Raw genomic sequence first — 14,022 nt, forward strand, 5'->3', positions numbered from 1 at the left:
AACAATTTCTTAATCCATGAGAAATTTAGTTATCAATATTTGGTAACCCATTTTTTAACCTTAGGCAATTTACAGCTTAGCTTTGTACCATTAAAGATTATTAACTGACTTAAACAGCTCACATCTCATTAAAACTTCTCAGACTGCGATTATCAGTCAAATAATTAATTACAGTTCTAAAAAAAGGAGGAAACAAATCTAAACGAGCAGATGAAACATAAATTATTCGACTGCTCAAAGCAACACATGGATTGCCTCACAATGATTTAGAAAAAGTTGTAAATCCAATCATTCCTGATCGCACAAATAATCACAAACAAATCCTCTTGAGATTTTGCTGGGACTGTGTAAATGAACCTCCTGTTACCTGTCGTGTAAGCATTCAAAAAGTGAGTGGATCCTGGAGTCTGTAACCCTCATGATTATTTCAGGTGTCAAACGCAGATGTTGGTAATCCTGTTCTTTTGTAATATCCAAAAATAAATATTTTCATTAGATGGTTATTTTTGTTCGACGTATGTCACATAATCACTTTTCTTCTTGTAAATCGTGTTATTACTGCAGCATGTCGGGAGATGCATTCATTAACGCTTACTTGTACAAATAGTTGCTTCTCCTGTAGAGATCTGGAGAGAATACTTAGGATTATGATGTTTTCTAATAACTTCACTTCATAGTTCACAGCTAAGACTCGACCTTTTCATAAAGCGTCTGCGCCCTTAAGAGAGATCCTAACAAGGAAGAACTGTTCGGTGTAGGGAGGAGGGTTTAAAACATGTATTTAGGTTGTTTTACTAACACATTAAGGGTTATAGAAGTAAATGAAGATATAACGACCACTTTACTCCTCATTGGTGCCGCACAACCAGAGGAAATGAGGTGTGGATCTGCTGCACTATTTTCTCCCACACTGGCCTCATTTTGATTCACACTGCAACACCCAGCCTTAAAACGGAGTTACACTTATCTGTCCAGTTGGGTTTTCTCGTCCTTTTGCTTCCTCTGAATTCACCTTCAACTCTTTTTATTTTTATATCTCTGCCCTTATGTTGTGTGATCTTTCAACTGCTTTTAAGTCTTTCCTTTGTTTGCCTTTAAAATTTTAACTTGTAAAGCATCTTTGAAAGGTGCTATGTAATTACATTTATCATCATTATTAATATTTTTTATTTTTATTATTTGCTATTTAGTTGTTTAGACTTACATACAACCACCAGACTGACCAGAAATCACAGCTGTTGATGAGAAGTGAAACATTTTGCTGTTGTTAATATCAAATAGACTAAGTATGAAATTTACCAGCATGGTAAATAAAGGGTCAGCACGTGAACAGGTTAATGCACAATAGGTCTCTTTTCAAGCCTATTGAGGGCTACTTTTAAAATAATGCGTACAAATGAATCAACAGACATAAAATAGACTATTCATAATTTCACTTTGTCCTTGTAGAGTAAATTAATTGACTAGACGAGGTTAAAAAAAATTCCCCTCTTGCTGTGAGAAGTTCCTTTAGCTTGGAAATGTTTCCGGCAGAGCATTGCTTCTCTAACAACTTTGCACATTCATCCATTAAAGTCATCACGATATGAGGTTATATATCTTATATCTTTCTTTGACATTTTGCTGGTGTTGTTTCTTCACATAACTAAGTAGAAGTGAAATAATGATGTCAAATTACAGGGGACATCGGTTCTTATCTCCTTGGCTGAGAAATAATCCGGTATTTGAGAATATTTATAAATTTAGCCCCTGATTTTCACCCGCTCTGTTATGCTCCCCCACTCTGGCTGTATTTGAGTTAATGATTCTCACATTTCCGTTTGAGCTGACTTGCCAATATTTGATTACTTGTGGCTCACAGAGAAAATGGCTGGAATTTTTCCAGTAGCCTGACGCTGTTCATTAGTTTATATCCAAGAGTAAGATAAATCTAAATTAAATCAATCTTTCCAAATTTTACCCGGATTTGTCTGAACATTTCCTTTGTGCTCTCGGCCATAACTCATGACCTCAGCCGATGATGGCATGTGTTTAACTGAAGATGAGACTGGCTCAATTGGCTCTTGCGCCTTCCTCTCTCTTCTTCGGGTGAATTCCCACTGCCATGGAATGGATGGATAGAGTCGTTATTATTTCACTGGGAGTTGAAGGCCTGAGCAACACAAGCTCATTTGTTTGATTGCTTCGCTCACCAAGACAAAGCAGAGATGTCTTCACCTTTCTGGTAGGACACATCTCTGCACCACATATTGCTTTACTACAGAAGCTGCTCTTAAATCGCGGGGAGAGACAATGCACCAGCATGTGGCTAATCTTCTCGGCCTTGTTGGAATTGCGCTTCATCGTCACATCAAAGCAGAACCAAAACTGCCCAGTAATAGATGAAATGTGCAGAACTTGTGGCAAGTCATCCAAAATATTAATGAATAATAACAATTCAATCTCGAAACATGCATGTGGTTAGTTGAGGGTGTGTCTCTGCTCCGTCTCATAGATACACAGCCATCCCTGGCCATCATGGAATCATATGCATCATGTTTTACACCCTTCTTCTTTAAGGGCCCCATACTGGCTTATGGGCACTTAGCAGTTGCCATGATTTGCAAGACTTTGACTTTCACACCACTCCACTCCAACCACTGACTGGGCCTGTGAGAACGCCTGCCGCTTGACATCCCAGGACTGCGGGTCACATGACGTGTGATTGAATTGTTGAAGTACAGCTGGTATATGACACGATAAAGCATAAAATGACACACAGAGTTCACATTAATGAGCCGGTTGACGTATAGCAACATATGTACATATGAGTGAGAGAAAGGAGTTTCCCTTTTAGAGCAACTGATAATGGGGGGGGGGGGGCTCAGTCAGTGAGTCTGTTAATGTGACAGTCAGTCACGGCGGCCTCTCTGTAACATCGCAGTTAAAAATGATGTCACATATAAGGCAGTGTGAGGCCTCATTTGATCTGTATCTCTTTTCCATCTGTTCTACTCTAGTCACACAGAGGACATAAACTCCAGAGATACTGATCAAACTGGAGCTGTCTATACAATAACTTATTCACTCCATGAGCCACATGATACGTGTGACTGTGCTAGTTCACCTGCAGCTATGGTTGAGGTTGTGAGATGTTTTCATGTGATGCTCGGACGGTATAGAAGGGCCTTCACATCGGCGCCTCAGAAGGAGCTGTGTGTGTGGAAGCAATCTGAAGCGGTGATATTTCTCCCCACGCCTCCAAAACGTCACTGAAACTCTGCGACCATTCAAGGTGAGTCACATGATTGTGCATCAAATCTAATTATAACTTTGTATTTATTAATTTCAGTAAGTAAGTACAGTGGCTGCCGAGTTTAAAACTGAGCTAACTGTGTTCAAGGTTTTATACAACCGTAATCATTGAAGTGATTATGTTTGTCCAGTTGTTGGTGGGTTTGATTGATTGTTAATCAACGATTATGGAAACACTACAATGCAAATTCCCATCAAACTTGGTGGAAGGATATGGTATAGGTCAAAGAAGGACCAGTTTAGGATCTGTTTCTATACTGTGTACCCAGATATTCTTTATATTTACCCAAATATATGGCAGAAGAATTAGTGAACAAGTTTGCTCTATACTGAGTTCCCTCTAACAGTTGGTGTGCTACTTCTATAGAAAACACCCTCGTGGATTTGTTCCACTCTACGAGTCACTAACTCTGTATAATGTCTCAAGTTCTGACCGTTATAGTCGATATATGATTTCCACGCTGTTCAGCTGAGGATTTCTTCCCTTTACGTCACAAGCACGAGTTTGTTGTTAATGATTTTGATGAGTGCATGAAATGTGAAGATGTGGCATTGTTGCGCATGGTGCGTAAAAGTGCTTCATTTTAAAATCTAGCCACATTCGTTACGACGAAAGAAACTGCATTCAAATACACGAGTCACAGCAGAAAACAGAAGGTGAGAAATCGGGCTCAACATCTGTACAAAGTTCGATAGTAACACCTCCCTGCTTTTCTATCCTTTTCATCCAGAGTGTGCGGCTGTCTGATTTGAAGCGGCTGAGCCATGACTGCAGCCCAGCTGACGTTTGCGTGAGAGGTGGAGTCGCCTCCAGCCATCTGGAGTCAGCATCACTTTGAGAAACACTCGAGCAGGTCACAGCTTTGTGCCAAAGACACTGTGCAGACTCTCCTCTCGTGTTGGTCCGAATAGTCTGAGGAGTTTGGCGGACGGCGCACGACGAGAGTCAAACAGGCATCAACTGTGAGCGCAACTTTTTCAAGTTGAAGGACATTTTATGGATTTCTGCGCGGGACAAGTTTTGTATTTGACGTCAGCTTCGCGAACTGCTCCGGTGCGCAAATTGGACTGTTCCCACTTCACCATACCAATGGCTGAATTAGATATCATTAAACTGCGCTTTGTGGATATTTAACAGTCAACGGGTTGGTGTGTTAAGAAGCTGAACAGTTACTCGGACTAGTCCCTTGACTTTTTCCTGCTGAGGTGTGACTGCAGCAGCTGATTCAGAAGCATCACCAGAGGTCACCACCCGCCAGAGAAACCCGATGAGTCTGCTTCACCATCATTCCTCAGGACAAACCTTACGCCAGACGGTCATTATACAGAAGTCAGACATGGACAGCAACAGGTCCCACATTGCCTCCATCCTCCACGTGGAGCTCGGCCAGTTCAGTGACTACATGGAAGAGAACTACACGAACTCCACCGGCGGTGAGCGACACTCTCTGGGCTGCGTGCAGATCCGCATCCCGCAGGAGCTCTTCCTGGCGCTGGGGCTCATCAGCCTGGTGGAGAACATCCTGGTGATTCTGGCCATCATCAAGAACCGCAACCTGCACTCGCCCATGTACTACTTCATCTGCTGCCTCGCCGTGTCCGACATGCTCGTCAGCGTCAGCAACGTGGTGGAGACCATCTTCATGCTTCTCCACGACCACGGCCTGCTGGACGTGCACCCAGGTATGCTGCGCCACCTGGACAACGTCATCGACGTGATGATCTGCAGCTCCGTGGTGTCCTCGCTCTCCTTCCTGTGCACCATCGCCGCGGACCGCTACATCACCATCTTTTACGCGCTGCGCTACCACAGCATCATGACCACGCAGCGCGCCATCATCATCATCGTGGTGGTGTGGCTGGCCAGCCTGGCCTCCAGCATCCTCTTCATCGTGTACCACACCGACAACGCGGTCATCGTGTGCCTCGTGACCTTCTTCTGCACCACGCTGGTGTTCAACGCCGTGTTGTATCTGCACATGTTCCTCCTGGCGCACGTGCACTCGCGGCGCATCGTGTCTTTCCATAAAAGCAGTCGCCAGACCACGAGCATGAAGGGGGCGATCACCCTCACCATCCTGCTCGGGGTCTTCATTGTATGCTGGGGCCCATTCTTCCTCCATCTCATCCTCATCCTCACCTGCCCCACCAGCCCCTTCTGCAACTGTTTCTTCCGAAACTTTAACCTTTTCCTGATCCTCATCATCTGCAACTCGCTCATCGACCCGCTCATCTACGCGTACCGGAGTCAGGAGCTGCGCAAAACCCTCCAGGAGCTGGTCCTGTGTTCTTGGTGCTTCGGCGTCTGACATCTTTTACATTCAGGGAGAAAAGATCAAGTCGGGCTAGTGTCGCCCCTCTCTTCTTCTTCCAAAATGCACATTATTGTTGCAGAAGCTGAAGTGAGCCTTGACTCATACATGGTGGAAGACGCCAATGCGCAACGCTGTACATGACAGACCAAGACTGTATCTGTGTTCAAGACTATTGCACATGCCATCGGGGACTTTATGGTTATTCCCACCCATGGCTGCAGATTTATTCGCCTGTTACTTTGCCTGCTGTTACGTTACACTACTCCTGAGTCAGGTTCAAGCTGTGAAACGTCTGGACATTTAATCCAGAGGAGATTCTTCGTTAAAGAGTTATTATGCTAAATTATAATAACTAATGACCGTTTTATTTTTTGTTTATAAAGTTTTTTTCATGTTTTTGTCCTCCTGTAAATGATACTCTTGTATATAAAACATAATTTTGTGTTGGTGGAAATGTGTCATCTACTCTCAACTCTCAGCTTTTCAAACCTATTGACAATTCAATTTGATCAAGAAAAGTTTACGAAAAACCCGTAGTGGAGAAAAATGTTTGAGGCCATTATATCTCTGAGCTGAATTTCTTCCTTCATTAAATAATAACTTAATGTTAGTGTGCTTGTTATTGGGCTATTTCATGTCCTGAACATGAACAAAAGTCTCCTTATGATGCAAAAAGTTGGATTTATTTCTGAGGGAGTTTAAGGTCAAATAAGCACAGCTCTTAACAAACCAGGCTTTAACATGCATGGCTTTGTAGATAATGTGATGTGTTGTAGAGAAAGAATTGGGCTCCAGTGTTTGATTATTTTCATGTCCAGACCCTGGGGCCTTTTCTCCACCTTGCCTCCATTCACTGCTGTTTGAAACTATTTGATTGTTGCATCCTCCAAAAAAACAGAAGCACTGTGTGCAATGAAGGATGATGCCGAAATGATTGCTGCTAAAACAATTTATTTCACGTAGGAATAAATTGAAAAGGATCATCAAGTTTTTGTCTAAAGAACATGAAATAGCTGAGATATGAAAGGAAAGCTTTGTACTTAGCCTTGGTATGATGTAACTTTACAAACGGCGTGTTGCAGTCAACTTGGGGGTGTTGTGTGGAAATTACTCCCCCAAAAATAAATGTCTGAATGACTGACGATAAAAAAATAAAAAAGATGTAAAATCACATGAACGCCCCTGCCTGGTGGTAGGCCTGAGGCCCAGGGCACAACAAGAGGGTTTTATGAAAGAAGTTATATCAAAGTTATATTTCTGGAAGGTTTTGTGGTTGTTTGAGATGTGTGATGAATGAAAGAGCTCGATTTCAGTTATACTGATAAACTATTGAGATATTATGGCTCTGGAAATTGAGAAGTTTGCTATTTTCTTTTCTTTTCTTTTTTTCTTATCCTATAATATCTTTATTGATCCTACGGATTCAGTGTAAATAGAACATGCATGTTTTCCTTTAGAAAAACGGAAATGCAGTCATAAATCTGCACTTGAGCCATGAAGTCTAGATCTTTTTACAAAAATTCCCACTCACCGTAAGTGTTTGCGTTGGTTTTACCGACAGTGGTTTCTAATTGAAGGGGAAAAGACTCACAGGTCCCATGATAAGGCTTATCTGCAAAGACAGTAATAGCTAACAATTCAATTTAGACTACTGATGGAAACCATTAATGAAAAGTGCATGTTAATACTGACAATAATGTCGGCTGAAATGTAGTTTACTGCTGAGTACTGTAATTTACAGGTTTTCTTTCTTTTGTCTTTCTTTCTGTCTTATTTCTTTCTTTCTTTCCACGCAACATTAAAAGAGATAACTGATTTTAATGCTTTGCCTGGTGGGTGTATTTCTGTTTCGTAAGAGTTAGTAGTAATCAGGAATGTGATTTGAAATTTATTTTTGGTCTTCAAATATCTTCCATGGCTTGAAGACTTGAAAAGGTCAAAAATACACTGATCTGCCATCAATTCTAATGCTGAGGCTGATGGGTGTAACTTTATAGTACGTCTGTTATGTGTCTACTATATAAAATAAGCTCTTTTAAAAGTAAGACTTGGAGATTATGGTGCAGGCTGCTTTGGTATATTTGGTATAGTAAACCTGATTCAACTGTAAATGCTGTGAGTATAATTATAAATCCTGCAGCTTTTATCCCATGTTTACTTGAATGTGAGTGAAACAAGATTGTGTTGTATAGCTGTTGTATAGAAGGAACGTTTGTTATACTGTCTGTAATCCTTTAAGTGTGTTTGTCTCAAATAAAGGGGTCAACACAAAAAAAGCCTGTGGATAATAATTAGTAATGGTACCTCGTGTGTTTGGTGTCTTTGCTTGGACAGAGGATGTTTTAGAATTTTTTAGACCAAACATCCAAACCAAGCTCTTCATTCATGTGCACTCTAACAAGACGGGAGTCTGCAAAGTCCATTAGAAATGGCTGTGAAGTTTGCACCATGGGATGTGTCACAGGCGCCAAATACGGCAATAGAGCAAATTGCTGTTCATGGCTTTTTAGATCAGAAAGTCTCAGTTCATTAAATCTTTACAGCTGTGTCCATATTATCTGTAGATAAGCCAGGACAGCAGGCGCAAACCCAACGTCTTTGAACTTAAACGTATTTACTTTTAACAGCATTTTTTTCTGCCTCATAGAAAACATTTAGGCAAGACATTTGATGCCAGCAGACAGAAGGGCCATTGATATATAATACAACAGAGACAGTATTGAAATCCTCCATTTTTAAACTCATGATCAAGTGCTGTAAATAACCTCACTGACATTTCCCTATCTATCTATCTATCTATCTATCTATCTGTCTATCTGTCTATCTGTCTATCTATCTATCTATCTATCTATCTATCTATCTATCTATCTATCTATCTGTCTGTCTGTCTGTCTGTCTGTCTGGTATCTATATACCAACCATATTTAGATTTTGATTGTAGACATCAGCCATCTTGAACCATCAAGATTAGATGTCAAGCTACCACAGTCAAACTGAAATCCTTTTCCAACGCTCAGTACGTTCCATCATTGTAGATTAATTCATAAAATAATAAATGACATAAGGAAGCAGACACAGACTTGTCATGGACATGGCACTTGACAATTTTGTATCTCTACCTAGTCCAAAGGATAACCAAAGTGTGTATAATTTCACAGGGAGCAGCATGTTAGTTTGTTAGCGTGATTTCTTCCTTCGTTTGGCTGCACAAAGCAGCTCTGTTCACAGCAAAAAAAACAAAAAACTATTCTGCTTTCGTGACTCGCGGTAATCCATATGGCCAGAAACCATGGCTTCTTACCCCAAGGGATGGACACAAATAGAACAATAAACAAACTAACCTTCACTGAAATGCAAATGTGAAAAAAATTCTAGGGGCATAAATGTGGCCTGCCAAATTATTATTAACACAGAACACAAATTATATTGAAGGCATCTTGAAGGGCCGGAGAATGGTTGTTTTGCTGTCATGATCAAGTTGTCTTTCTTTTGTGGAAGGCGACATTCAGTTTCCCCCTTGGGGGATTAATAAAGCATATGGTATGGTAACATAACATATGTAACAACTCTCTGAAGGAGGCAAGAGTAAATCTTCTCCTGAAGAAACCCACCCTCGACCCGTCTGAAGTAAATAACTACAGACCTGTCTCTCTTCTTCCCTTTCTTTCCAAAACTCTCGAGCGCGCTATCTTTAATCAACTCTCCTCCTATCTTCACCATAATAACCTTCTTGACCCTCGCCAGTCTGGTTTCAAGGCATGCCACTCAACTGAGACTGCCCTCCTTGCTGTCTCTAAGCGACTTCACACTGCTAGAGCAGCCTCTCTCTCCTCTGTCCTTATCCTTCTAGACCTCTCTGCTGCATTTGACACAGTGAACCACCAGATCCTTATTTCCTCCCTTCAGGACCTGGGTGTCTCAGGCTCTGCTCTCTCCCTGCTCTCATCCTACCTCAATGACCGCACTTACCGGGTAACTTGGAGAGGATCTGTGTCTGAACCTTGTCCTCTCACTACTGGGGTCCCTCAAGGTTCTGTCCTGGGTCCCCTCCTCTTCTCTCTGTACACCAACTCTCTCGGCTCTGTCATTCACTCACATGGCTTTTCCTACCATAGCTATGCTGATGACACCCAACTAATCCTCTCTTTTCCCCAATCTGAAACACAGGTAGCAGCACGAATCTCTGCCTGTCTGACTGACATCTCTCAGTGGATGTCTGCACACCACCTGAAAATTAACCTTGACAAGACTGAACTACTTTTCCTTCCAAGGAAAGGCTCTCCCACCCATGACCTGACTATTAACTTTGACAACTCCGTGTTAACCCCCACTCAGACTGCTAGGAACCTGGGTGTGACACTCGACAGCCAACTCTCCCTTACTGCCAACATTACTGTAACAACACGTTCCTGTAGATTCATGCTGTACAACATCAGGAGAATACGTCCCCTTCTCACTCAGAAGGCGGCGCAGGTTCTGGTCCAGGCCCTGGTCATCTCTCTCCTAGACTATTGTAACTCCCTCCTGGCAGGTCTACCTGCTAGTGCCATCCGACCTCTGCAGCTCATCCAGAATGCAGCAGCTCGACTGGTCTTTAACCTACCTAAATTCACTCACACTACTCCGCTCCTCCACTCCCTTCACTGGTTACCGGTGGCTGCCCGCATCCGTTTCAAAACATTAGTACTTGCGTACCGTGCTGCGAACGGATCGGGTCCAGTCTACATCCAGGACATGGTCAAACGTTACACCCAAGCCCGTTCACTCCGCTCTGCTTCTGCCAATCGGCTTGTTGCTCCCTCACTGCGAGCTAAACACTCATCAAAATCACGACTGTTTGCTGTCCTGGCTCCTAAATGGTGGAATGTATCGTACCACATAATATTGCATCACATCACATTGTATCATATCGTATCATATCATGCTATATCGAATCTGTCGTGTCGTATCGTATCACATTGAATTGCATCGTATCACATTGTATCGTATGTTCATTGCGACACCTTTACTTGGTGGTAACAATAGGGCGGAGTGACCATTCAAAAACTACCTGGTGTCTGACATGATCTGTGTGTGTGTGGAAATTGTGTCGTCATTACCAGATTTTACTTCTTCATTTTGGGGCAAGTTGAAGCTGAATGTCGTTTATTCTTAATATATATGCCACTATCTGATGTGAGAGACTGTCCTCAATGTGGGCACTTTGGTACACGACTTAGATTTATGTCCAATTATGCAACTGAAGTGATGCACAGACTAATCTGTGACTCAGATGAAATTGACGAGTGTATCGACTGAATAGAACAACCTTGTTTTTTAATGCAAACTGGATATGTTTAACACAGTGGTGGAGGAAAAGACAGGCCATTACATGAACATGGGGATGTTAGTCAGTGGTTGAGTTAGTTTGTCTATATGTTGGACCTGGGATATGCTGGCGACCTGTTCAGTGTATACCCCCAACACACCCCACGCCTACGACCCTAAATGTTATAGATAATGAATGGATAGATGAATGATTGAAGTTTAAAGGTTCAGTGTTCAGTGAGATTTAGGTGAAAGGGTTCAATCGGCAAAAAATTGAATATAAGATAATAAGGCAAGTTGTGCTTTATTATTATTATTATTATTATTGAGGGAAACTGCGACACAAAGTGATCATTCTGTTTCTCGCTGTCTGAAGTGGGTCACATGTTTCAGTCAAACACAACATTTTGTGACAGAAAACATCACTGAACAAAAGATCTCTTCATTCATGAGAACGCAGGGACCTTTTATCTCTCCCCTGAGTGCAGGGATTTTTGTTTGGTAAACGTGGAGAAATTGATTCCCTGGTCTTCGGCTGCAGTTCGTAACTCAGCTCATGAAATTCTTTCTGTTGGTATTTAGAGCTATGGGGTTTTGTTTATAGCGTAGCACACACAACCTGATATATCGACCATTGACGGACCAACATGTTCAAGGGCCCCTCAATGTAGGAATGGACAGGATGTTAAGGGGTTGCCGATTTAAGGAAGAGAAGAGCATGTCACTGGAGGTGACAAGATGTGGGTCTTAATTCCGGTAACAGTTAAGCCGGCCTTTGGCGTTCACAAGCAGGCAGAATGCAGTTTGAATTCTGTGATTCTCCCTGAACGGCTGCTAACCACTGTTGTGCAATAATGCATTAAACGTGATACCATTAAATGGTGTGCCTTTCGGCATTCAATAAATTTGGTTATCAAAATAATATATTGAATATTAATATTACAAATATTAATATTAAATAATAACTTTAATTGATTAAAGTTACCTCAGGGCACCACCCTTCAAAGGAAGGGAAAAGATAGCCAATTTATTGATTAAGTCTCATAAAAGTACTAACTACAAATTTGGAACTCTGATAAACAATTAAATTAATAGCTATAACCCAAATTACCATATAGATAGTTAGCAAAGTTGAAAGATATAGAGTTCTTGACAGTGTCGAGGTTGGCAAAATTCACACTTATGCAACATTCATTAAAACAACATTTGTGAAAGAAAAACATTTATTATGAAGATAATAAAGTATAAAAACACAAATTACTAAAGACGTACTTACTATATATATGTGTATGTGAGTATGCGTGTGTGTGTCTGTGTGTCTGTGTGAGTGAGTGCTTTCAAAATGGCGGCTGGCCCCTATGAGGGCAATAAACCACCCCCCCTAGTATGTTTACGACATGTAGCGGTGACTAACATTAACTTTCAAATAACTTGTAAGCAAAATATCACAGCAACACGAATCAAACTTATAAACATCACACGGAATCGAATAAACAGTCTTTGCTTAGCCTAGTATAATTATTAAGCCCAGTTGTGTTACTCGTCCATGGAAAGGGAAAAAAAGGTTGCTGTGCTGTTTTAAGTCCAGTGAAGTCGTCTTGCTGGTTGTGGTTCTGCTGTGCGATGCAACTCTTGTGTTGAGTTGTTAGGCAGGACCTTGTGTCGCTGCCTTTTGGAAGGTTTTAGCAGTCTGCTCCAGTCAGGCCTGCTTGAAGGTTGGTAGAGCTTGGATTTGGAGGAGGTTTCCCTCGCTCTGTGAGTGGAAAGCCGCACCTCTCCTCCATTGAAGTTGAGCAGAAAGAGATGTGAGCTGGAGAGGCCACACTTCTCCTCTCGAAGGGTTGCGTAGAAAGAGGAAGAAGGGTGGGGAGAACTGGGATTATATTGGCCTGGTGACCTCATGGGTCATGGGGCCCAGAGTGACCAATAGTGGTTGAAACTTGTGTCTCCGGTTGGTTTTCACACCTCTGTGTGACGTTTCAAGCACCCTGGGAGACTGAGTTCTGGAGGCTCTGGTTTGTCTCCAGAACAAAGAACATGTGCTCGGGATTTGGCCTACACATGTAGGCCGAACTGTAGTTCACAAATACCAGGTCCCAACACCACGACACTGATTAAGTGTGGCCATGATGGTTGGAGCTGCTTCTGGTCATGGAGCCATCCTTTAGTCCTACGAGAGATCCACAGAGTGAGACCTGCTAGTCATCTTGTTCCTGCTCCTCACAGGCGGGCTTGTATGACTCGTGTTTATTAATACTGCATTTTGATTTGCGCTCACTTCTGCTAAGAAGGCAAGGGATCTGTGTTGCTGTTTGTGCACCCCTCTTGCATATGGGTCAGTAGGGACAGCCCAGGGTCATTACTAGTTCCTAAGGTCTGGAGTTATTCAGATGAAGGCGTTCTTCCCAGGGGGGTTGTGCTACCTGGCTGCGTCCTGGTCTTCCACTTCCATAACTAAGAGAGACATGACTGCTGGGTCAAAAATGTGTTGTGAGGCCACAGTGACTTTGATCTTTGACCATCTTTGATTCCCAGTGAACGGTAATACAAAATTTAAAGGGATTCCCAGAGCTGTTCTTGTTACATTCAAAGCACAAACAACTTTTGTCAGGCTACAATGACCTCGAGCTCTGACCTTTGACCCCCAACAATCACGTCATCCGTGAGAGTAAGTAATCCTTTGTGGGAAATTTCAAGAAAGACTAACAACCCATGATGCCGGCAGCTATGACGAACAAATTATCTTAATAAATCTAACAACACACGCCCTGCAACTTCAATACACACAACACAACCAAATACACACATGACAACTTGTTTATGGTACAAACAACAAGAGATGGACCTGGCTGGGACATGCTTTGTGACTTTCTTTAAATTGTTGATTTCAAGTTTTGGAAAATTAGTCAGTAATCCAGTCAGATTAAAGGGATAGTTAATTTTTGGGTGAACTATCCCTTTAATTACTTTTTATATTTGTTCTTTTACTTTTTAGTCAGTCCTTCTAGGCTTAACAATGACATTTCACAAAACATGTGATATTTTCCCAAAAGACAAATCAAACTTACCAATTATTAACTTAATTGTTAGACTCTATTTAAGACGC

General features: G+C 41.9%; 1 protein-coding gene across 1 annotated transcript; it reads left to right on the plus strand.

Annotated features, from left to right (window-relative positions):
• The first annotated feature begins 4,216 nt into the window (after window positions 1-4,216).
• On the plus strand, window positions 4,217-5,910 carry mc1r (melanocortin 1 receptor). Its single transcript, XM_034570631.1, has one exon. It carries the CDS (start codon window positions 4,563-4,565, stop codon window positions 5,601-5,603), a length of 1,041 nt encoding a protein of 346 aa, XP_034426522.1. The 5' UTR covers window positions 4,217-4,562; the 3' UTR covers window positions 5,604-5,910.
• The last annotated feature ends 8,112 nt before the right edge of the window (window positions 5,911-14,022 follow it).

Source organism: Hippoglossus hippoglossus, chromosome 3 (genome assembly GCF_009819705.1).
Source record: "Hippoglossus hippoglossus isolate fHipHip1 chromosome 3, fHipHip1.pri, whole genome shotgun sequence".
NCBI classification, from domain to species: Eukaryota; Metazoa; Chordata; class Actinopteri; order Pleuronectiformes; family Pleuronectidae; genus Hippoglossus; species Hippoglossus hippoglossus.